The sequence below is a fragment of the Puma concolor genome, chromosome A2 (assembly GCF_028749965.1).
Source record: "Puma concolor isolate L17-30 chromosome A2, mPumCon1.1.hap2, whole genome shotgun sequence".
Lineage (NCBI taxonomy): Eukaryota > Metazoa > Chordata > Mammalia > Carnivora > Felidae > Puma > Puma concolor.
Genome location: NC_141668.1, coordinates 90,838,447 through 90,862,559, shown reverse-complemented (window position 1 = coordinate 90,862,559; position 24,113 = coordinate 90,838,447). Strand labels below are relative to the sequence as shown.

The 24,113-nt window shown below is 46.1% G+C and overlaps 2 protein-coding genes across 16 annotated transcripts in view; one reads left to right on the top strand and one right to left on the bottom strand.

Annotated features, from left to right (window-relative positions):
* The window catches only part of SRPK2 (SRSF protein kinase 2), a 260,630-nt gene extending 244,520 nt beyond the window's left edge, over positions 1-16,110 (top strand). For 7 of the 15 annotated variants that reach the window (XM_086696896.1, XM_086696900.1, XM_086696888.1 and 4 more), the window contains 4 exons: positions 2,843-2,912; positions 3,531-3,623; positions 3,952-4,044; positions 14,380-16,110. In XM_086696896.1, the coding sequence (XP_086553022.1) occupies positions 2,843-2,912; positions 3,531-3,623; positions 3,952-4,044; positions 14,380-14,564 (441 nt within the window). In that variant the 3' untranslated portion in view covers positions 14,565-16,110. The other 8 variants (XM_086696891.1, XM_086696898.1, XM_086696902.1 and 5 more) reach the window with 6 other exon arrangements.
* A 2,998-nt stretch (positions 16,111-19,108) lies between these two features.
* The window catches only part of KMT2E (lysine methyltransferase 2E (inactive)), a 100,808-nt gene continuing 95,803 nt past the window's right edge, over positions 19,109-24,113 (bottom strand). Inside the window, 6 exon segments of the mRNA XM_086696886.1 lie at positions 19,109-19,943; positions 19,945-20,766; positions 21,531-21,628; positions 21,811-21,936; positions 22,040-22,128; positions 22,994-23,280. Of these exon segments, the coding sequence (XP_086553012.1) occupies positions 19,254-19,943; positions 19,945-20,766; positions 21,531-21,628; positions 21,811-21,936; positions 22,040-22,128; positions 22,994-23,280 (2,112 nt within the window). The 3' untranslated portion in view covers positions 19,109-19,253.

The window sequence follows — 24,113 nt, the reverse complement described above, 5'->3', positions numbered from 1 at the left end:
TTTTATACCAGGTTGTCTGTCTTGCCTTCCATTAGATTAGGACTCGCCCCTCCACACAGTCTTCACACCCTGGCCACTCCTGCTGCTGTGAACAGTGCTAGAGTCCATCTCCTTTCTCCTGCCTCCTGCTCCCCTCAGACGAAGCATAAGCTCCCTCGGTGCCTCAAAGGCCGCTTACGGGTTGTTGTTGTTTTAATGAGGCAGATGTTGGAAGCGTGATTGTTCTGGATGGGGGGCAAGCCATCATTCCCCACCCCCACCTCCCATCCCTGAAGGCCAAGGCTGAGAGGTCCCCTTCTGTTCTTCTCAGACAACCTGGTAAACATGAGGCGGTGTTTCTCCACTCCTGTCCTTTTGTCGAAGTTTAGAAACATAATATTATATTAAATTCATAATTCCAGTGTATACTAAAGCTCTAGTTGTTCTTGGTGGTGAGGCCTGGAGTCCTTTGATGGCATAAATGGCATGAAGACTTGCAGAGGCCCTACTGGGGTCGCGAGCTCCTGCGTGTCAGCTGGTGTCTTTGCTCTCATCATGGAGGAGGGCTCTTAGAGCCGGAGGAGAGCACCAGAATGAGGCAGAGAAACTGAGATATGTGTCCCGTTGAACCTCTTTTCCTTTTCTTGAGTCTTGGGGCCCCTCCCAACATAAGTGTATGTGATCTAAAAATTCTGCGTGGGCCGAGGCATCGATTGCTATGCACTTGTGTGTCACAGGCCCAGAGCAGGTAACGTCTACAGGCTCCGCGGTGAGCCATAGTCAGTGCCCTAGAAATAAGAAAAGGCAGACTGGCAAAGTTCACTTGTTCAGCACTGGTCCCATCACAGAAAGAATAGGTGACCTTATTTATTCAGAATCGGGTACTTGGTGTGGGGGGGAGGGCATTTCAAGAAAGAGGTGTCTGGTCTCCCCAGGACCTGAGAACAGAGTTTGCTCCAGGGGAACGTCTCCCAAGGGGGTCTGGTCAAGTACAGACGAAGGAATCCAAGATTCCCAAGCATGAAAACAGTAACAATAGAGATTATATCAGGAGTAACCTACGGAGTTGAAGGCGGTAATCTTTAACCGGCGTGAAGGCAGGTCGTGAAGCATGAGGGCCCACATTTCCATCGGAATTTCTGCATCAGCTCTGTCACATGTGGCCTTCCTGTTAAGGAAGTCTTGTCACTCCCCAGAGAACTGGGACCAGATGACACACACGTGAGCCCCCATCTTCCCTCACATCTTCCTTTTCTCTTTTAAACCATTTCTTTGTAGGCTTCTTTGACTTGAGTGTTTCATTGGAAACACGTGGGTGCTAATCGAAACAGTCGTCTTTCAAAGAACACTCAGTTGACCTACCTTAGTGTTAGGCTGTAAGAAATAAATTCAACCTGATTGAAATGTGTTTGAAAATGTGTGAGGAGAGAGAGTTCTCAGGGGAGGGTTAAGGAGCAGCCGTGGCCCTCTCCACGGAGCATTCGCAGTGGCTTCTTCTCCATTAGGGTTTCACCCTTTCCTCATGGCTTGTAGGCTGCTTAGTTGTGTCCTGGGCGGGGAAGACCCTTCTGGCTGTTCAATTTTCCCCTTGGATTTGTGGCCAGATGTGGGGTTGTGTGGAGAGGAGAGGCCCCCGGTAAGGACTTTCCCTGGCCCTGCAGCGCCTGCGTGACCAGCTTACTCGGTGCTGGGACGGGCTGGGATGGGCATGTCCGTGTCCTGCGGGATCCTGAGTTCATGCACCGATGCTGTCATGGGGCTGCTGACAACCATCTTGTCACCCCACTGCCCTCCTTTCTTTAAATAAACAAACAAACAAACCAAAAAAATGGTGAAGAGATGTGGTCCTGGCCTGAGTGCGTCCACCTTCGGTTTGTTAAAGACAGTGCTAGGAGACCCCCTCCTGACCCACTCTGGTCATGAACAGAAAGAGGAAATGGGTGGATGCGGTGATGGTTCATCAGGGGTGGGAGTGAGGAGGGCCCTGATCCGCAGGCATCTGTGACAGAGGTCTAGGCCCCTGAGCACCTTTCAGAACCACAAGATCCAATACAAAATAGAAGTAAGTATAGAAAAACCAAAAATAGGATTTAGCCTTTTCCTTTAAAAAACAACAAAAAAAATTTTTTAAACGTGGTATTCCATCAGCAGAGCAATAGCAGTTGCCATCTTTCTATAACATTAGCAAATTAAACCCGTGGTCCTGAGCTTTTTTTTGTTCTTTTTTTTTTTTTTTTTAGAACAAGGGGAGAAGAGTGTGTGGCAGAAATGGAAACAAAGGGCATGCTGGGGGTAGTGGTAGCCCTAGAGGCAGGCCGGCCCTCCTTGCCCTCCTCACCTGGCTCCTCCTGGCCCAGGGCTCAGAGCCTTCTGTTTGGCTCGAGGTTTTCCTTTGCTTGAGTCAGAAGTGGCAGAATTGATGAGATGCTGAAAATAGCTCCTGGTTACCAAGGCACGAGGGTCTTTGCTTCAAGAGAGCGGCAGTGCCCGCTTTCCCGGGACCCGATGAGCCTGCGTGGGGGAGGGCAGGCCTGAGTCCCTGTCCCACCGTCCAGAGCTGGAGCACGTTCCCCTCCCCCCGGGCCTGCACACAGCTGCTTGTCGCTGTGCTTCTCACAAAATGAGGAGAGGACACAGCCTTTACGTCCTCCAGTAAAGGGAATATAGGAAAGTTTCTGAAGCTTCTTTGAACTTTTAGGAAGTTCAGAGTTGAAAGAAAAAAGTTGGTGTTGAGCTCTTTTAGAAGGCTCTTGGGTTTGATCAGGTCCTCGGAAAACGTGGGTCTCTTGTATAAGGAGAGAAAGTTGCTGCCTCGGGGGCCAGTGTCTTTGAAGTGCTTAGCATGTCATCTGTTGTGTCCTAGGCATTTGAGCTGGCAACGGGAGATTATTTGTTTGAACCGCATTCTGGGGAAGACTATTCCAGGGATGAAGGTGAGTATTGCCGCCTGCCAAATACCTCAGGCTGGGCCTCCTGAGAGGCCTTAGCTTCTGGAGAGTATTGTGTTTCCCTACCGAAATAGAGCTGTGTTTTGGTTTTCAAACGCCCAGTCGAGATGCTTTCCCCTGAGCTTGAAGCCCCCTCAGGCACAGTGGACAGGCAGCTCTGCCCTTGGCCTGGGGCCACCTCTCCTTCCTGCTGGCCTCGGCCTGGCGCTCAGCAGCCAGGGAAGGACAGGCTGTGCGACCCCCGAGGCTTCTCTGTGGTCCTTTTGTCCACCGATCTGCCCATTTCACTGTCCTGTCGGGGAGCGGAGTTGAAAACCTGGGAATTCTGGCCTGAATTCCATCTGTAAAGCTGACCATCTCCATGCTTATTTGCTTACAGTGCTGGGGTGGCCAGGGGTGAGCTGGCATCAGTCACCGTCCGATGTTCCAGATGGTGCCTGAGGCCTGCCAGCCCCAGAAGCCTCTGCATGGATGTGCTGCAGACATTGTTGATTTGAATCTATTTCTGATTTTTTACTAATTTCAATTTTTTTCCCTCTTCTTTTATCCCATCCTTCCCTTTGCCCCTCCCATTCCCATGTCCTGTTTTTCTCTCCTCCATAGACCACATAGCCCACATCATAGAGCTGCTAGGCAGTATCCCAAGGCACTTTGCTCTATCTGGAAAATATTCTCGGGAATTCTTCAATCGCAGAGGTAGTACCTCTTCTTTTTGAAAAGCGCCACGATGCAGACAGAAACGGGATAGCACTACTGATTGTAGCGCGAATGATGGCAGACATTTCTCCTAAATTCGAAAGGCAACCTAGCGAAATTCCTGTGCTGATTTAAAAGTTGACAGGGAAGACTGCACTTGACCTTGCCACGGTCCCCCTGTGCATCCGGCGGCACCGGCAGAGCCTGTGCTTGGATCATACAGGTCGCGCTCTGTTTCTGTCTGCGCGGGCGGTAGCAGTGTCTGCATGCAGTGTACTGATTAAACTGTCGTGTGTTTCTGTTTTGCTGGCAATGTTTCCCAATGCAGATCACATAGCATTGATCATTGAACTGCTGGGGAAAGTCCCTCGAAAATACGCTATGTTGGGAAAATATTCCAAGGAGTTTTTCACCAGAAAAGGTAACGGTATTTATGCAACACTAATTTTCAGCATAATCCTCTCCCAAAAGGAGAAATTGTGCATTCACGTTTGGGCAGTGGAGAAAGACCTGGACCTTGTTACAGCTGGGGGATTCTGCTGAAGAAAGCTCTCGAGAAATAAGCTTGAACCATCTCCCATCTGTGGAGTACGGATTTTGTAAGAGTACCACTTCCCGGAACCCTCGGTCTCCTCCCCGCCCTCTCCTCTCCTAATCTAAGCCCAGTCTGTGTATTCACAGATTTGTGAAAAGGAGTTTAAGTGGTTTTTAGAAACCAGCTAGACTTCTCTTTCCATTTCTCATGTTGTTCGTGGAGCCTGAATGTTTTTGCCGTGGAGTAGAGGCAGCCTGGGGACAGGACTTTGTGAGCGTCCCTCTGTGTCCTGCTGGGTGTGTCTGAGCTCCTTATGACGTGGGCGCGGGCTGCTGAGACCCTGTGCCCCCTGCTCTGAGAAATGACGTTCTCTTCTCCCCTGCACTATTCACATTGTGTTAATAGCTGATTTACTTTAGTAAAAAGGCGCCAGGAATTTATTTTTAAAGAACCCCTTCCCGGCGCCATATTGTTTTGTGTGAGCATGTTGGACCTCTTAATTATGTTTTTCCAGCTTGAATTTTTTTTGGCAGTGAGAGGGAGCAGTTGCACCCCCTTTAATAAAGAATTTTAAAGTTGGTTTGAGTAGGATGTGGAGTTTCTAGAAATTTCTGAAAGTCCAACATGCTCTATCGCTTTCTGCTTTAGTCAGATTTGGAGAACTGGCTTTGACTTTTTATTTTCCTATGAGATAAGGTATTCTTCTAGAGTCATAAATCCTTATTATACCCTTTGGTGATGTCCAGCCACCCAGTCCTTGTTCCCTCCTTTAAATTACGCATCCCCGTTAAATGCGCAAGACTCGAGAACGTGCTGTGCCGAAGCCAGCAGTTTCCTGTTCCACTTACTCTGAGCACAGCGACCACTGCTCCCGGCTTTCCTAGGACCACCCCATGGGCAACCTCTGAAATGTGTAGCTAGATGCAGTTATTTTCTTACTACCTTTTAGAGGCTTATCACAGGGAAAAAAGATGGTCAGGAAAAACTGCTCTTCAGACAACCTGTGTCGATTTTGGTTCTGAAGACCCACCTGGACTTTGAGTCTGGGTCTCATGAGCAAGGTTATGGTTCCCCTCACACATGGGCCCAAGTAGGCTTGAGGCTAATAGAATGGCTTTGCTACTGAGTTCTGTTCTGTGACAGCATGGTGTGAGGCTGGGCACGTCCTGTCATGTCATCTCTGCACCTTCCATTTCCTACGCAGCACGTGGCACCCTAGTAGCTCATGTCACGTTTGCTGAGGCAGAGTTGTAAACAGGAAAGGAACTGCTCTAAACACGACGGACTTCTAGACGGCAGTATTGCTGAGAGAGCGGGCTAAGTTTCCGTAGGAAACTTCTTAAAAATGGTTGAAGGGCTGAAGCAAGGGAAGGCTCTGGATTACTGTGGCTTGGGATTCAGCGTGACTTGAGGAACTCTGTTTTAATCAAGGCAGAGCCCTTCTTCCACATTTCAGAGTGTTTTCACAGCCTGTGAGAGACGGCCTGGCCCCTGGGAGGACTTGGCTGGACTTGCAGTGAACCCCCCAGCCGCAGCCATCACCACTGTCAGGTGGAGGCTTGGAGGGGAGGGTGGCCAAGAGCTAGCAGCCTAGTCTGTCATGAAGTAGGGGACATGGCTGACCTGCTGATGCTCTAGGGAGGGGACGGGCACTGGAGGGCGCTGGACCTTACTCAGCACCTGCTCTGTCAGCCAAACAGAGAATCCGCCACAGGCCGACGGACAGGTTACCGCATCAGGCACAGAGGACCAACAGCCAGTAAAGCCACACGGAGTTTTTCCTCTGCAGCGAGGAGCTTCTCAGAAGGCCTGGGCTCTGCAGTTTTCCCGGCGCAGCGTCTGTGGGTTGGGAACCGCTTACTATCTATGCACAGCGGGGAGGAAGAGGGACACACACTGCAGGAGGGGACCCGAATGCTGAGGAGGTGAAGTCCTGCTTGTCCAGTGGCCTGGGATCAGGTTCGTTCCCAGAGGCAGTGCTCTGAGGCTCTTGGCGCCAGTTGGGCGTGGCTCCCAGGGATGGCACCTGCTGGGTACCAGCCCCGAAGCCCCTCCTCACCCCATCGGCAGGTGCTGTCTTTGAGCGGGGCGGGGGGGGGGGGGGGGGGGAGGAGGGGTGGGCTGACCAGCGATGCTGGTGAACTGATGTCGCATAGCAGGTGGCTCTGCTCAGAGCTCCCTGCGCGTAGCCCTTCAGGCCGGAAGGCGGCGTTCCTGTCAGCCTTCCTGTCAGCAGCCCTGCTCCTGGGGCCACTCGGAGTCTGTGCGTGACCACTGCCTGCTCCCCGACGGGGGTACGGAGTGCTTACCTGGGACTGTGCTGCCGCAGCGTCCCATTATTACTGCATATGCGCTTTAAAAAATTTTTTTTTTTCAACGTTTTATTTATTTTTGGGACAGAGAGAGAGACAGAGCATGAACGGGGGAGGGGCAGAGAGAGAGGGAGACACAGAATCGGAAACAGGCTCCAGGCTCCGAGCCATCAGCCCAGAGCCCGACGCGGGGCTCGAACTCACGGACCGCGAGATCGTGACCTGGCTGAAGTCGGATGCTTAACCGACTGCGCCACCCAGGCGCCCCTGCACATGCGCTTTAGGGCCTGCATGCACGGGCTCCGCCAGGGAGCTTGTTGGAAGGTGACCAGGGTCGAAATACATTTGGCCTCCTTAGTAAAGACAGACCAGACGCATTGTGATTCAGTGTTACTGTGGTAACTAGGGTCCTTTCCCCTTCATTTGGATATGAGGGAGAATTTTTGACTAGGCAAGTGATTGGGAATTGGGACCCAAGTCCTTTCCTGATCATTGTTTATTTATAATAAGTGGAGATCAGAAGGGATTTAGGGCTTTTACAGAAGTCACAGAAATAATATTTTGATGAATGAGGGTGTGTCATGAAAATAGATTTTACCATGTCCCCCAGGATGAGAGGAATGATTTGTTACATAAAAGATGGGTTTTGGCATGCCCCCCCTAAGGAATGTGTGTGGATATACAGTTTGGAAGTAAGGAGATCTTAAATGTATCCGTTAACATTTTTTAAGTGCCTGCATGCCAGAACTGACAAAGAGAAAAGCAAAATCAGAAGCTGTTGTTAATTTGCTTGCATCCCCTTGGAAAATAGCCAACGATTGAGAGGGAGTGAGCAGCACCCTACCCTGCTCTTTGTCCTCCTGCGGGAGACCCAGGCCACATCTTCACCCTGATGCCTGTGAGGAAGAGCATGGGGTCTGTGTGTTAAAGCTAAACACCAAGCGCAGCTAAGTGACCTTTTCTTAATGTACAACTCTGGGTAAAATGATTGTTACTAGTCTGAACAGTCATTCCTTAGCTGGGAATTTTCCACGCGAGCTGGATGTTTTGGCAAAGGAAGGTAGTTACTGTTCTCATCCTGTTACAGTTTGATAACCAGCAGGTTAACTCCTCTGGGTGTGGACATTAGCCACCAAATGTCTTTCACAAAAATCCTCTTCACCAGTGTATGAAGATGTGCCCCACTAGAAGTAAGCACCTCTGTGCATTCTGCCCCTGCTTCTGTCCTGTTAGGGTCTGAGGTGTGTGTGTCCCCCGGCCCCCCCAAATTCATGTGTGGGAATCCTAACCCCTAAAAGTGTTAGTATTAGGAGGTGGGGGCCTTTGGAGAGAACATAAGGCCGTGAGGGTAGAGCCCTCCTGGTTGGGATTAGTGCCCTTACAGAACAGATCCCAGACCACTCCCTTACCCCATGCAGAGGGTCTGTGACCCGGAAGGGGGCCCTCGTTGGGACCCAGCCCTGCTGGCAGCCGGATCTCAGACTGCCAGCCTCCACGACTGTGGGGAATAAATTCATTCTTATTTATAAGCCACTCATTTTGGTTGTATTTTGTGATAGCAACCGGGATGGAGTGCAACTTGTCCCCAGGAAGTGTCCCAGTGCTTGTCAGGTGATGTAGCAGAAACAGTGCAGGCAGGAGTGCACCGTCCCACACTGCTGAACAGACGTTCTGTCGACACATGAGTGGCCATCGTTTTAGTAAAACATACTGTTGGAAATATCAGAGTAGTTAATTTTAAAAAAAAAAAAACGGTTTGATTCTAGGGAAGGGCATCACGTGGGCTGGAACGTGTGAGAGTGATCTGTTGTGTGTTGGACCAGAGACCTTAAGTGCAGTTCAAAGCATGCAAGAAGCCTGTGCAGACAGGGCACCCGGGTGGCTCAGTCAGTGAAGCATCCAACTCCAGGTTTCAGCTCAGGTCATGGTCTCACAGTTTGTGGGATCGAGCCCCACACTGATGAGCCTACTTGGGTTTCTCTCCTTCTCTCTGCCCTTCCCCTGCTCATGCTCTCTCTCTCTCTCTCAAAATAAATAAACTTAAAAAAAAAAAAAAAAGAAAACAAGAAAGCCCGTGCAGAGCATTTGCAGTGCAATGCCGACACGCCCCCTGTGATAGGGCTTTGTTCTGCAGTCTTCGTTTTTAGTGTTTGAGATGAAACTTGTTAGAACGATTTCAACTCCCCTCCAGAATCCCCCACATCAACAGATTCTCTTACTTGTGTGAAGAGCGAAGCCCGCCGTAGGCTTTGGGCCCGTGTAGGCTGGCGCTGTCCCGTTCATCATCTAGGCCTCAGGTGGCGAAACCCGTTGGTCACCGCGGTTTGCTGACTGCACAGGCAGGTGGCAGGTGCCAGGCTTGGGCACGAGGCCACCTTGGGGATGCGTGGGGCTGATCTCCCCATGAGCCGGGCCCTGTGCAAATGACTAGAAAAGGTTCTTCACACTAGTGAGTCTAAAACTTTTAAAACGTGTACTTTAATACACGTTTTAATACAGTTTCACTTTAAGCATCACTTCTGAGTTGTGAGCACTCTCTGTGAGATCAGGACCCCGGTCTGTCTTGTTTGGTGCGGGATTCCCCACAGCCCGGTGCCCAGTAGTCACAGAAAACAACCTCAGACTAGAAACATGAACCTGTGTTGAGTCCTCCTTTCTGGAGAGCGAGAAGCAGGTGACACTGTGTCCCCCTTGGCCCAGGATGGCCCTCATGGCACCCGCACGCCCGCACACATGGCCCTGTTTGAAGGCTTGCGTGGTCTAAGGCCCTCCCCTGCTAGGGTCGGGGTGCAAGACGGGAGGGTACGGTAGGGATGGTGCGGTGCCCTGGAGGCAGACTGGAGGGACAGTGGGCACACCCCAGAGGCATTTTGGAAAATAACAGACCACAGGCCACAGCTGATCATAAGTCTGAAACTAGCGTTTTAATCATTTCACTTTGAATTTGAGCATATGATGCAGAAAAAGTAATGAAATTATTGCTCTCAGGTGTTCACTTCTAGTTAGTTCATCCCACACATTCCTGTCGTTTATCATGATTAGTGTGTATTTTTACTGCGTGCATTAACACAGTGTTGGGGTTCTTTTAAAGCTATTACTTTGTTTTAAGGTTTGTTCCAGTTTTTTAAGCTTTTGTTCCAGCTTTATTCAGATGTAATCTACATACCGTACAATTCACCCTTTTAAAGCGTACAATCGAGTAGTTTTTAGAATGTTCCTGAATTATGTAGCCGTCACCACTGTCTGATTTCAGAATATTTTTATTCTCGACAAGAAACCAATCCTTTGCCCATTAGCACTCATTCTGGTTTCTTTCCCCCTGACCCCTGGCAGCTGCTGGTCTTCTCTCTCTCTGGGTTTCTCTGTTCTGGACATTCCATGTAGATGGAATCCTACGGTGTGTGGACTTTGTGATGGTTTCTTCCATGTGTTCCAGTGTTTCAGGGCTCATGCTCGTGGGTGCCTGTGTCTGTACTCTGCTTTTGATGTGTGGAGAGACCGTGTTTGGTTGCTTCGCTCACCAGTTGATGGATATGTGGGTGTCTGCTTTTTGGCTCATATGAATAACGCTACTGTGACTATTGTACAAACTTGTGGATGGACCTGTTTTTACTTCTCTCTCTTTTTTAAAACTTTATTTATCGATTTATTTATTTTGAGAGGAAAAAAGAGAGGGGCGGGGGGAGCCTGCGTGGGGGAGGGGCAGAGAGAGGGAGAGAGAGTCCCAGGCAGGCTCTGCACTGTCAGCACAGAGCCCAGTGGGGGGTTCAGTCTCACCAACCTGTGAGATCATGACCTGAGCCGAAAATAAGAGCTGGACACTTAACTGACTGAGCCATCCAGGTGCCCCTGTTTTAACTTCTCTTAAATCACGTGTGATAGTTGAAGTATAAAACTTAAATTTTGATGAAGTCCAGTCTTCTACTTTTTCCTTTGTTACTTGTTTTTGTTATTTGTGCTTTTGATGTCACATCTAAGAAACCATTTCCTGCTTCTAAGTCCCAGAGATTATTCTGTTTTCTACTAAGAATTTATAGTTTTAGTTCTTAGGCTTTGGGCTGTGATCCATTTTGAGTTAATTTTTGTATTTGTTGGGGGTAAGGCTTATACAGATACTGAACTCAGATATTGACCTACAAATTTGTAGGAATTTCTTCAAATTTCTAGTTTTGTGTCTTGCTTATACCAGTATTTGTGGACAGGTTTCCTATCTATATATGCCGTGAAATTTATCTGAATCTATTTTGTATCATGGTTTATTTTCTAGTTACCAGTATTCCCTGAAATACAGTACAAGGATTTCCCTCATAGTCTCCTATATGCTTATATGCTTAATTCTGGAATATTACAATTTCAATGAACAAAATAAAGTATTTCCCTTCTCACAGATCACTTAAAATGATATTCAGGAGAAGTCTGATGGAAGTACTTAACTTTTTTCCTTAAAAAGCACTCTGATAATCTGGGCCTGGCAAATACAGTAGCAGGTCCCAAAGCCTTGACTTGGCAGGCGAAGGAGCCCTCCCTTGGGGCCTGTTTCTGTCCGTTTTCCTGGGCTCTGTCAAGGTGATTCTGCCCCCAGGGGGGATTAGGAGCACGAGGGGCTGCTGAGGGCAGGGTCGTCCATCTGGCCTTGGGCTGGGCTCCCGAGGAAAGACAAAGTGGTACTCAGCGTTCTTTAGGAAGGAAAGGAAGGAGACGGTTTAAACGGTAAAGTCTTTCACTATTAAGTGTCTGGTTTTTTGCAGAATGTGTTGTAGTGGAACATATCTTGGTATACTTGCCTGAGAGAGAAGTTGTCAAGGTAAAAATTTGTTAACTTGTCCAGGAGCCACTTGTACAATAGGAGCAGATAGCGAAAAACAGTCTCTCAAGCGTTTTCTTATTTCATTTTGTATTCTGAGTTGTGGTAGCAGAGGTGGCCGTTCACGAGGCTGGAGCTGGGGAGGGGACGGGGTCCCTGCTCATGGGACGAGCCTGTCCTAGCGGTGGATGTGCACGTTTGGGAGTTGAGGGCTTGTTATTAAAGAGCCTTTAGCAACCATTTGTGAGACTTGTTTCTTATTGAATTGAGCCTAAGAGTTTGTATATGGAATCATAGGGCCTAGGCAAGTTTATTTCCTGTGTTTTTTCTTGGCATCAGTTTTTCCACCTGTCTCCATAAGGCACATGCTTTTTCTTCGAGGTGGCACTTCGGGGTTGTCACGGTAGCGGTGTCGGGCACGTGTACCGATCGGACCTGAGGGTTACTGTGCCTGGTGCATATGCTCGCGTTACAGACAGCGTCTTCGCCCACAGGTTTTTTTGTGTGTGGAATTGATTACCTGGTCAAAGTGTGTTAGGTGTTCCAGTCAGTTCTTTGCAAATGTTTTTATCAGTTTATAGCTAGTTAGGTCTGAATAAATAGATTTTCGGGGCCTTTCAGCTTGTGTTGTTCTCATCACTGTTACTATGCAGATTTTAAGGCGGCTGTTGTGGTAACGCTTCTCTCTTTTCATGGAAGATTGAACCTAATTTCATGCCTGTTGATGGATTTTAAACTGGCTCCCTCCGAAATAGATCCCTCAATGTTCTGATAGGACTGTGCTTCTCAGCTGTTACATTCATTTGCAACCTCGGGGAGTGTTCGTTCCAGGTCAGAAGAGATGAAGGTCCGTGAAGTTCTCTCCCCCTTCCAGAGGACACGTTTTGGAATGTTCCATGTGAACTTTCTTAGCTTCCTGCAAACCTTGCTCTGGTGAGCTCCACGGTCTCTGTAAGCCCAGGAGAGCTGTATTACGGAAGATGCAGAGAGAGAAGCCACCTTCTAACAAAGCTGCTGTTTGGGGGGGGGGGGGGTACCTGCTTTCCATCTTGAAGGGCGCTTTGAAGGTTACTCTTGTGATCATTCTCTTCTATTCTTCTTTTAGTACCAGACGCTGGGCCATATAATTTCCCTTCATGTTCCCAAGTAATATGAAATAGTATTCATCAGGTGGATGTATCATGGTTTGTTTCTGTAACCACGGTTATCCTGTCACTGAGCACCTGTGATTTTGCAAGTATGCGTACTGGGTGGGTGGGTGGGGGCTGGGGGGATTGGGAGGGTGGTGCCAGGGTTTATTTTCTTAGGCTGGATTTCCAGAGCTGGAATTTCCAGATTAAAGGGGATGAGCTTTGAGCCATTGCTCAGACTCTGTTCTCATGGACACAGTCTTCTTCTACAGGAGGGAACACTTTCTCCTCTCAGATGGCCCTTTCTCTACTCCCCTCCCCAAAACAGAGCTGACCTACAGTCTGTAAGCCATGCCGAACTCCGTCCTCCGTTTACTTTGCACAACATCCCTCCAACAAGAAACATTCCGTAAAGTTCTGTTTATCTCAGATCTGGTGCGCGTGACGATTGCAACTCCGTAGACATACCGGTTCACAGGAATGTAATTAAGAGAGAGTGGAGGCCGAGAGAAAAAAATCCTAGTGGGTGGGATTACAGGTCATTCCTCCTTCTGTTTTTGTACTTTTCTGTAACGTTCTTTTATTTTCTTTGTGATTAAAGAAAGAGGAGAATGGTCTAAATTGAGATGCGTAAATGCGTGAAACAGACCAGGCCTCCTGAGAAGACCTAGTAAGGAAGCATCTCTTAATACACACCGTGAGACGCCTGGCTTGGTGGGTGGACAGAGCAAGTGGAAGAGGAGAGCACACCTGGCCCTCGCGTGGGGCTACATGTGGGGTGCCTGCCTCAGCAGGACCGGCCAGCGCTCTGAGCCCAGAGCTGTGCCTGTGCAGGGGGAGCGGGGAGCGGGCCCCGGGCAGCCCTTCCTTGTCTCTGCGACCCGCAGGGGAGGCCTCTCTGCCTACAGGGGAGGCGCGTCCTGTCAACATTTCTAACGGGAAGAGAAAAGGAATTAATCCTAATGAAATGTATCCTGACCTTTTGGCAGTTTGATTTAAATCAGCTTTTTTTCCTATTATGAAAAAGGCTGTCCTAGTTTTCAGACCATTTACTAGATCGTTGGTTGTTCTGTTGTGTTGGTTGGGGCTCCTCGTAACCTACGGTTTCTGTGGTGCAACTAGCACATGTTCAAGATTTGATGTCCTGATCTCTTAGATTTTACAGCCAGCGTGTGGAATTGAGTGGTGTTTGGTTCACCTTGGCCTCTAGAGCTGTGTTGTCTGGTATAGGAGCCAGTGGCTAATTGTGGCTGTTTAAACAAATTAAAACTTCAGTTCCTCAGTCACACTGGTAACATTTCCAGGGCTCAGTAGTCACATCTAGCTAGCAGCTGCCATATTGGATTAGTGAGCTAAAGTACACCTGTGCCATCCAAGAAACTTCTCTTCGACAGCACATTTCTAGACGGAAGGACTCCCTTTTTCTTTGCATGGTCACATGCAGAAATAATGGTCCAAGGAGTTTATGTAGTGTGTTTCTTACAGCTTTTTCTAAGCAAATTTACAAATTGCAGAAGATCCCACATTGGAGGGAGAGTGCCTTTGTCAGTCTTTGCAAATGAAAACATTCCGGGTGTGGTGCCCTGCTGGCTCAGCCGGTGGAGTCTGTGACTCTTGATATCAGGGTCCTGAGTTCGATCCCCACGTTGGGTTATAGAGCTTACTCAATAATAATAAACTTAAAAAAAAAAAACCATCCTGGGGGACTCAGCACCTCTACTTACTTAAAAAAAACCTGGAACTGATTAGAACGAACTGTTCCCCTTTCAGTGAACCCCTTGTTTGCATTCGTCAAGCTTACGCAAAATAACACGGCCACAAAGACCTTTCATGGTCACTGCTTGGGGGGAAGCCGGCCTTTGGTGTTGCCTAGTGTTGGGCAGGTAGGTGTCCGCTTCACTGAAAACCTGGCCGGACCGCCAACGGGAAATGCGCGTGTGGAGCTTCCTTGACACTGCCTGTTTCTTCCCCGTAGGAGAACTGCGGCATATCACCAAGCTGAAGCCCTGGAGCCTCTTTGATGTCCTTGTGGAAAAGTATGGCTGGCCCCACGAAGATGCTGCACAGTTTACAGATTTCCTGATCCCAATGTTAGAAATGGTTCCAGAAAAACGAGCCTCGGCTGGCGAATGCCTTCGGCATCCTTGGTTGAATTCTTAGCAGATCCTACCAGTAGAGCATTCTGAGCTAGCAAATGTTTTCCAGTACATTGGACCTAAACGGTGACTCTCATTCTCTAACGGGATTACAAGCGAGCTGGCTTCATCCTCAGACCTTTATTTTGCTTTGAGGTACTGTTGTTTGACATTCTGCTTTTTGTGCACTGTGATCCTGGGGAAAGGTAGTCTTTGTCTTCAGCTTAGTAGTTTACTGACCCACTTTCTTCTGGAAACAATAACATGTCTCTAAGCATTGTTTCTCGTGTGACATTCAAATGTCAGTCTTTTTTTTTGAGCGAAAAATACTTTCCCCCTTGTGTTTTGGCAGGTTTTGTAACTATTTATGAAGAAATATTTTAGCTGAGTACTATATAATTTACAATCTTAAGAAATTATCAAGTTGGAACCAAGAAATAGCAAGGAAATGTACAATTTTATCTTCTGGCAAAGGGACATCATTCCTGTATTATAGTGTATGTAAATGCACCCTGTAAATGTTAATTTCCATTAAATATGGGATGGGGACTCAAATTTCAGAAAAGCTACCAAGTCTTGAGTGCTTTGTAGCCTGAGTTGCATGTAGCGGACTTGAACTGCTCCCAGGAGCTATGCAGACTTTTCATTCCATAACAGCCCTTTTACATTGGATTTTAAACAAAGTGGCTCTGAGTTATGTCATTCCCTATATGGCACTTTAAAGCAAGAAAAGACCTGCTTTCATTCGAAAATACGTACTATAGTTTTAGCACTCTCATTCATATTTTTGCGTATTTTTAAAAGTACTTTTAAGGAAAAAGAGCAATTTCCCTTTAAAAATGTGATGGCCTGGTACCATGTGGTGTTGCCTCCTCCAAACACTGTAAGTTAAACTCTACATAGATTAAATCGGACAACAAAAACCATGTGCAGTGTGTGGAATTAGAAATATACACACACACACACACACACGTAGGTATATACATACGTATACACACACACACACACACACACGTATGTATATATATATAGTTTTTCTTTTTTGGAAAAGCTTACTTGTGTTTCTCCAAAACCAAGGTGTGATATGTACAGTTAGCGGTGCAGTGGGCACGACCCTAACATCTCGGAGGTAACAGGGATCACGTTCATTCCATAGGCAGTTATATGCGTGGCTGTAACAATTTTCTGAGCTTTTTCATTGTCTTCCCATGTATTGAAGTTGAGAAAATGATTTTCCCTTTGCAGGTTGCACACAATTTTGTTTATGCATTTCCTTAAAGTTTTAGAATCCAGGACACAAACCATAGTAGGCAATACGATTTTAGAATGTAATCTACAGAGGTGTATTTAGCCTCTTTTAGAAGTCAGTGGGTTGAATGTCAGGTTTTTTAAAAATTTTACATTCATTAAGGTGCCTCGTTTTTCTTGACTTTGTCCATTAACATTTATCCATATGCCTTTGCAATAACTAGATTGTGAAAAGATAACAAGTGTTGTAATAATAATCCATTGTTTGAGGTGCTTGCGGTTGTCTTAAAAATTAAAGTGTTTTGGTTTTTTTTTTTTCCAGACATTGCCTTGGTCATTGGCCTATATTTGAAGTGATAGAATCAACAAACATGTGCTCTCCTTTTAGTGCAGTGTGACCCAAACTAAAGGAAGTATCAACATTCCTCTTGCAGGAAATGTAGTCGCACAACACGCATTAAGGCTTACTTAGTACACGGAAATCGTTCATTGTGTTGTAAGAGTAGAATATGGCTTTCGAAGAGCTGCTGTAGTACAGATTCACTGCCTAGAATTTCAGTGATTCCTCTTTGTGTTCCATGAAATCCATACTAGTGACATAGTGTTTGAGCATTGCAGATTTTCTTCTCTCTTTTTACCAGTTTTCACTGTGAGGGAACAAGACACAGTCCTTTAGGAGTTAGCATGGTAATCACATACCGCTGTGAGGTGCAACAGAACCACTTACGAAACGTGCATGCTGAGGTTTTCCGAGGAGGCTGTAGGTTACCACGTAGGTTCTACGACGGATGGTTGCTGCAGACACAGTTTCCGTAGGATCCGTTCTTACAAGAACCACAAAGTATATGTCTTCATCTTCCCCTAACTGAAGAATTTGTATCAGGGTTATAGCACACTGGAATGAAATGTGTCTAATGCAATTGCAGCTCATGTTAGAAAATAAACTAGATTGTTATGAATTTTGTAAAGACCTGTCCCTAATAAGAGGCTAACTGGTGTACAATGTTAAAAAAAAAAAAAATGTTCTAGAAGGAATATATGTTTGTATTAGGTATAGTATGTTTTTTTTGGCGGGAACCTGGTGGCTTGAGTTTAAAGAATACATACAAGCCGAGCGAGAAGCGCTGGTTATACGGAACACTGCAGCCGGCTCGGACGTTCTAGTGAACGTCCTGCTTTTCCCCTCTGGTCCACATCAGGCCTTCATGGAGAAGGACAAGCAGTGGACCACATACATGGTGATAGCAGATGAGAGGCTGTCTGGCTGGAAATTAGAACTGCCCAAAGGCTTAAAAAAAAACAACAGATACAGGAGCTTCAGAAAAGCCTAGACTTTTTAGGTGAAAAGCAATTTACTGACTGACTTCTTCCTGTGCCTGGATCATACGTAACAGTTAACAGGAGAAACCACTGTCCTTGGGCAGATAACTTCAGTTTGTATCCACAGCTGGGATTATTCCTTAAATTCCGCTTTTAAATTGTCCATTTTTTTTTTTTTTATGACTTCAATGAAATTTTGGTAGAGGACAGCATTTGGGAGTCCGTGTGTCCTTCATCGAGGAGTCGAGGAATTATGCAAGATCCTGCAGTTCATAGAAAAGTTTCTCTATACATGATTTGTGTAGTAGGCCAATTTATAACTGAGGAATCCTAAATCCTTAGGAGGACAGTCCTTTAAAGAGTTTGAATAATACTGTTCGCTATGCTAATAGTTAACCTTTGTTCTTGGAAACCGTTGGGCTGGGTGATGTAGAGCCATGTTTTTCTTGGACAAGTGTTTTTTTAGTGAATACGGGAAGTACAATTTTGTTTGCTAAAGTCAAGGAGGGCAAAGTTGACCTAAGTTCTTTTAAAACTTGAAGTTGATTAGAATTGAGCCCTAAACATGGCTCTCTGTGTGCCCTTATTAGCTGATTTTCAAAAAGAAATGGGAGTTAAAAGTGTACAATGTGACTTTCATTACTGCCAGATATTATCCAGTCATTTTTAGTCTGTTCACTTGTTTCTCTAGCACACAGAATTTTTGTGCTGTGCCAAATTATGCCAACTAGGGAAAACTGGAAAAATGCGTTCGTGTCATTACTAACTAATGCTCCTCAGAGGCAGAAGACAGAATTTATTTTTCCAAAATAACTAGCATTTCCTATTTCAGCAAAATGTTCGTTAGGCTGTTTTCATTTCACTTGAGAACTCTAAGGGTAACGCCTTCTTCCTTTTCCTTTTGTACACCCAAAACAAACTTTTAAAAACTCGTATTTTTTTTCCCCTGAATATTATAGAGCTAGATAATGTTAATTTAAGGTTTAGAGATAATTTTGATTAATCAGGACATTGCAGTCACGCGTGTTCTAAAGTGTACAAGTTAGATATTTGTGTTTTTTAGGTCAACTACTCCATATTTTACAGGCTCTAACTGTATCACGTGTGATGCTTTAATGATACGGGCTCACATTGTACGATGTCAGATAGAAGTAAATGTGCACAGCATCTCCACAGCAGAGCAGATTCCTGTGAGTTGGCTCCTGCAACAGTGACAAGTAGGGACATCATAGGAACAACCCCTTACTGCTTCCTGATGACTGCTGAGGTGGTGGTCGCTAAAGAAAATGGAAGGCTCCTTACAAACTACATCTGAAAAACTAACTTTTTGTAAAAGACCCTTGTTTGAACAGACTCCAATCTCAGAAGCTGTACAGGACAATCTGGTAAAACTGACATAATTGTGATTTATTAACATGAATTAAAATGCCCAACCAGTGCTTCAATGTGACAGTATATTTAAAATAAAAAAGAAATTAAAGGCCATATACTGTACTACTCTCACAAAGATCACACAGTTTTGCAAAGACCTGTCATATGTACAACGCTATATATCCAATGAGAAAAGCTGTAAGCAGTTATATACGCAAAGGAAATGCAGTATTTACAGTGTGTTGGGAGACGTTAAAAATCATCTATACATTAAATTACATTTTGCTCGCAAATAACCGATAAAACAAAATGAGCCATGTCCACACCAAACTATAAAAATCTGTATTGCATTTTTTTTTTTTATACCTAAGATGCACTCACAGAACTGCTGACAGGAAGAAAAATGAAAATCCTCATAGTGCCATTTCTTAGCTGTGTACTTAAATGCATATGTATGAAATAATATAGAAAACATTCACTAAATGAATTTAACTGCAACAATAAAATTGAAAGATCATGTAGCATCAAATCTACTGCCAGAAAAACAGCTGGAATGTTCACTTACAAAATAAAGATACCTAATACTGGCTTAACAGCACATCTTTTAAGGAATTTTAAAAAGCAAAAACGGGAAAAATACAATGAAAGAGCACTGGTGTTTTTTTTTTTTTATACAAAGTTTCATGTACAAGCTTTAAAAAGTACCTTAACAGGTACATATGAAATATACAGTTTATCTTACAGAACATTTTAAAAAATGTTTTTGGGGTCCGTTTTAATGCCACCCTGAACCGTGGTAATTGTTCTGAAATGTCGGTGGCACCTGCGCTCTGTGAATTGGGATTTGTCCAGGCACTGGAGATGCCTGCTGGGGTCCTTGAACCCCGTGTGGCAGGGCCACAGAGCCAGGATGAGGACAGAACCCTGAAGCAGTAGGCGTTGGAATACTGTTTGGTCCTTGGGGCTGGAGATGAGGACCTGCGACTGGTAACGGACAATGCGGCCCTGTTCCAGAAGGCTGGTGTTGGGGTCCGGGCCCCAGAGTGGTGTGGTGTGTGGCTTGGGAGGGATACGGTGGTACGGCTGGATGAGCACTTGAAGGAAACAGTGGAGGTCCTTGATGAGGCGGGTGGTGTAAGGCCTGAGCGGACGTGGTGTGGTGCCCAGAAGCCAAAACACTGGAAGGTGGCGGTGGCGGTGGCGGAGGCGGCGCCGAGTTGACAACATGCTGGTGTTGTGCTGGCAGACCTTGGAGTCCTGTGGAAGGATGGGGCGGTGGGTGGTGATGAGGGGCGGGACCGGGAGGCGGAGGGGGGGGTGGCAAATGGTGGCCCGCGGTTTGCGAATGAATGTGCGACCCGGGGGTGACGGCGTGAACGGGCCCCACCACGTGAGCCACTGAGTGTTGCTGATGGGAGCTCGGCTGCTGGACGAGGTGCGGTCCTGGGGCAGGGGGTGGGGGGGGGCGGTGGGGGGACCACGGTGGCAGCAGTCTGATGGTGGATTGGGGGGTTCTGAGAAGGCAAGAAATGCCCTGGAGTAACATGGTGTCCTGGGACGGTTTGCTGGCTCGCGGTGCCAGGAAGTGCTTGATTTGGTCCCGACGCAAACACAGTCTGTTGGGAAAGCCCACCTTTAAGCTGATTATAATTCTGAAAGTTTGCAGAGGGCTGCTGGTTTTGATAGTAAGATGAGGAAGAAGGGGGCGGAGGGGGTGGAGGGGGCGGAGCCGCGCTGTTCAGACTCGGTTGGTTGAACTGGGTGTAGGTGGCCGAAGATTGTCCCGAGGGGGTCTGTGTAAATAACGCTCCGGAGGTCGCCTGCTGAGTGCTGGCTTGCAGGGTCTGTGCTGCGGGGTAGAAATTTCTCTGAGGCTCTCGCTGAGGGGTTCCCACCTGAGGTGACTGTGCGTGATGAGGCCTGTAGGGAGACCCTAACTGCTGGGCGGGGGGCTTTGGTGAGAGATAACCGTGCTGTACCGGCGGGTGAGGTGTCGATGATTTGGGAGGATTTTCTACGTGAGGGGACGGAGGACAGTGCAACTTCACTGGCGCAGAAGGCAGCTTTTGTGGAAGTTGCTCGGATGAGCTTCGAACGAGTGGCTGAGGAGGAGGATTCTTCGAAAGCGCTTGGGTGTTATTTAATAGCTGTTTCTGTTGGAGCTCTGTTTTCAGGTGAACACCGTTCTCAGCTTCTGACACAGTAACTGTGGCCTCCCAATGGGACTCTGCTTTTGTGAGTATTTTCCCATGTGCTTGGACAGGAAGTACAGGTCCCGGTGAACCAGGCTATGAAAAGGAAACAAGTCATGTAAGAAATATTTTATGTACATTGAGGTTTGTTATCGGTGGTATTTAATGTTATTTACATGTTCATTTATAAATGAAGATAGAGTCGAGAAGTCCATCACAGAGGCTTGGGATATTGAAAAGCCAGCTTTTTCAGAGGCTACAACAAGTTCTGATAACTAAGGTTAACCTGAATTCCCTGGATTAATTTTTATTAAGACCACGTTAAGGAAATAATGGTCCTTACATTTAATTTGCGTTTTTTTCTTAAGCGATGAAACCTGCTTTTGAGACTTATTTTGAAAGATTTCTGATAACCTTCAATTCCATAAACTGAAATTCCTATACCCTAATGATAAACCCAAACTGTTTTAAATATGTATGATGTCACGTATGAGGAAAAAGAAAATCAATCTCCTATCCCTCATCTTTAGTTTCCAAAGATACTGCCACGTCAGACCACCCCCCATGTCATGATTCAGGGTGGTAATAGCATTTCTTTTCAATGAGTGTCACCTGACCTTTTGTTTTTTGGGCATTCACTGAGTGGTCAGATATTCTACGAAAAGACTGAATTTCCTGGGGTAGGGAGGTGGAATTCTAGGAGAAAATGTAAATTACTGATGCACAGTGAGCACATTAGACCATTTGGTCAAAAAGTATCCAAAAGTCACAACCGGATACTTGATACAGCAGAAAAATCTCCGTATGCATATTACCATCCACTTTTCTGAACAGCCTTGTTCAAAGGTCAATTTTATTACCTTGCTCATTTTTGAAGGGCTTTTACAAGTATTTTGAGAAGTGTCTGGGGATGGACATTCATTTGTAGTCACGGATTCTGGATTTTCAGGGTCAGGATCTGTAAAGCAGAAGAAACCTATACAGTAAACGTAAGATTGCGCGACAGTATTGTCTTACAACTAACACTTTGTACAAAGCAATGTCAATTCTATTCAAACCAACTTTTTATAAAGGCGCTCTCCCTTCTGATTTAAAAAGGTTCTTAAAACAATAATCATGATGGGTCCTCTGCTTACTGACCTTCCATAAGTTCACTGAAAGGAGGGACTGGGCCCTGGGGCTGCAACTGGGGAATGTGATTTGAATGAGATGGAGGTGAAGACGGAACATGACCCGGTGAGCATGGGACACATGGCGACTCTGCCCCTGGAGGTGAAGCAGACCCAAAGACAACATTAGAACCGCAAAGAACGAGGGTACATCGTGGTCAGCTGGCTCCACTTTTGGGCAGAGGCACAGGCTCACTTACCACTATCTCTGTCTTTTCGGTGATCGCTGAGGAGTAGCGCTCGCTGATAACTCCTTTCTCTCACCTGCTCCACTGAGGTTGAAGCGGTCCTTGAACATAAAATCATACCGTCAATTCAAGGAAGGTACTGCCAGCTAGATTATTCTTTGTCCTGGATGGTCAACATGTCCTCTCAGACCAAGGCTTTTGCTCTGCTGGGAGAATACTTAGGTGTAAAGCTTTGAAAACAGCCTGTCTTTTCTTTATCCTCATATATTTAAAGAGCTCAGTCAGACTCCATTCCTTTGTCTTAAGGCAACTCCTTGGTGGAAGGGAGCAGGGGGTTGAAGGGTGACATACCAGCATCCAGAATGTCACTGCAGGGACCCATACCCTTTATAAATTACCCTGTGTCTGACAGCAGGAAGCTCTCAGGGTAAGGGGACTGAGGAACAACGTGAATGAGCCCTTCTGCCCTTTGCCAAGACCCACCTATATCTGGCCTCTATTCCTACTGAAGAAGTCCTAAAGTTGGTTCTTCTTTTCTGTAACTGGTAACAAGGGTGTATAAGGAAACTGCAGGATGTTGACTATGATACAAGTTCTTTGGAGATGAGTATTTGTATGAAAAACGTGAAAATTATCAAAGAGGAAGCACAGTGGACCCTTAAACAGGCAGATGCATAGCTGGTTTAAAACCCTATCAGCAAAGAGGATCTCTCTGACGTAGGACCACAGACGTCTATCTCCTTAGCACTGGGGGAACGATGACAGACAGGAAGAGAGTTCCTTAACAAAAGCGTGTGCTTTTCAGAACAGCAGACTTCAAGTCTTTACAAACACGGCAGCGTTCAAAACCAGCTATGTAAGGGGTCCTGACTGGAGGATAAAGAACACCGACTACTTTAATTATATAGGCATGCATACTACCCAGAGTTCTAAAGTTACCAGTTAGGTTTTTTGAAACAGGCTTACCACTGAACTTCTGGTTCATTCTTCTCGCTGGCGGAAGCTTCCTTAACGGGACAGTTATTGCTGGTGTCTTCTGAAGCAGCGCTGTAAACCGTAGGCGGCGCCGGTAACGGCAGGCCCGTGGTGCTCTCTGCCTGCTCCCCGCTCTCGGTCCTGCCGCCACAGCTGTCACCGCTGCTGCTCGAGTTGCCACTTGCATGAGGGGACACACTAACCAGGGGAAAGTGGTCTGCCTTGGAGCCGCTTTTCCTAGCTTCACGCTGTCTTTTACGGTATTCTAGCAGGGAGACCTGAAGCAAGAAAAGGAAAAGCAAATCTTTTTTTCTTGTTTTATATGTCAGAGTCAATCTATTCTTTTTTTCTAAAGAGAATTACTGTATTTACATTAGGAAAATTATGTAAAATAATTTTTGAACAAATAATAATAATTAACAATTACCAATGGCTATTATATTGCCAGGCATTGTATTTAGATGATTTACATACATTATCTCATTTAATCCTCACAACAACCCTATGAAATAGGTATATTATCATCCCCATTTTACAGATGAGGAAATTGAGTAACTCACTCACTCAAGGTCACACAGCTGGTGAGTGTTGGAGCCGGGATTCGAACCTAGGTCTTACTTGAAAGCCCGTGCTCTTTCCACTATACTACATTGCTTCCCACAAAGTTGCCAACTGGACTCTGTTATAAAAATTAAAAGCACACATCACTAAAATTCTTTTGACTTGCAAAGCAATAAGCCTATTAACAAAGAAAATACGTGTTGTAGTCCATCCCATTCCTCTGAGATAAGGCATTCTTAACAGTCTCAGTATGTCTGCCAACCAAATGGTGGTAAATCAGGGAACTTCAAGTAGTGTCTATAGAATACTTTACAAATATTCATATCCGTGGTCTAAATACTATTGATATTATGGATTAGGAAAGAAGCAGGGCTGCCTGCTAACATGTAAAATAAGGATAATAGCACAAATATTATTCAACTCTGCTTCTCTGGCTGGGAAGTGGTTATTCTTTCAGTGAAATAAATCATCTAGAGGTTTCAATCTCTGAAACCATGCTTAAAGAATGTCCCACAGCTCACTAGAATGTTTTACTTGTCTGTAAACATTT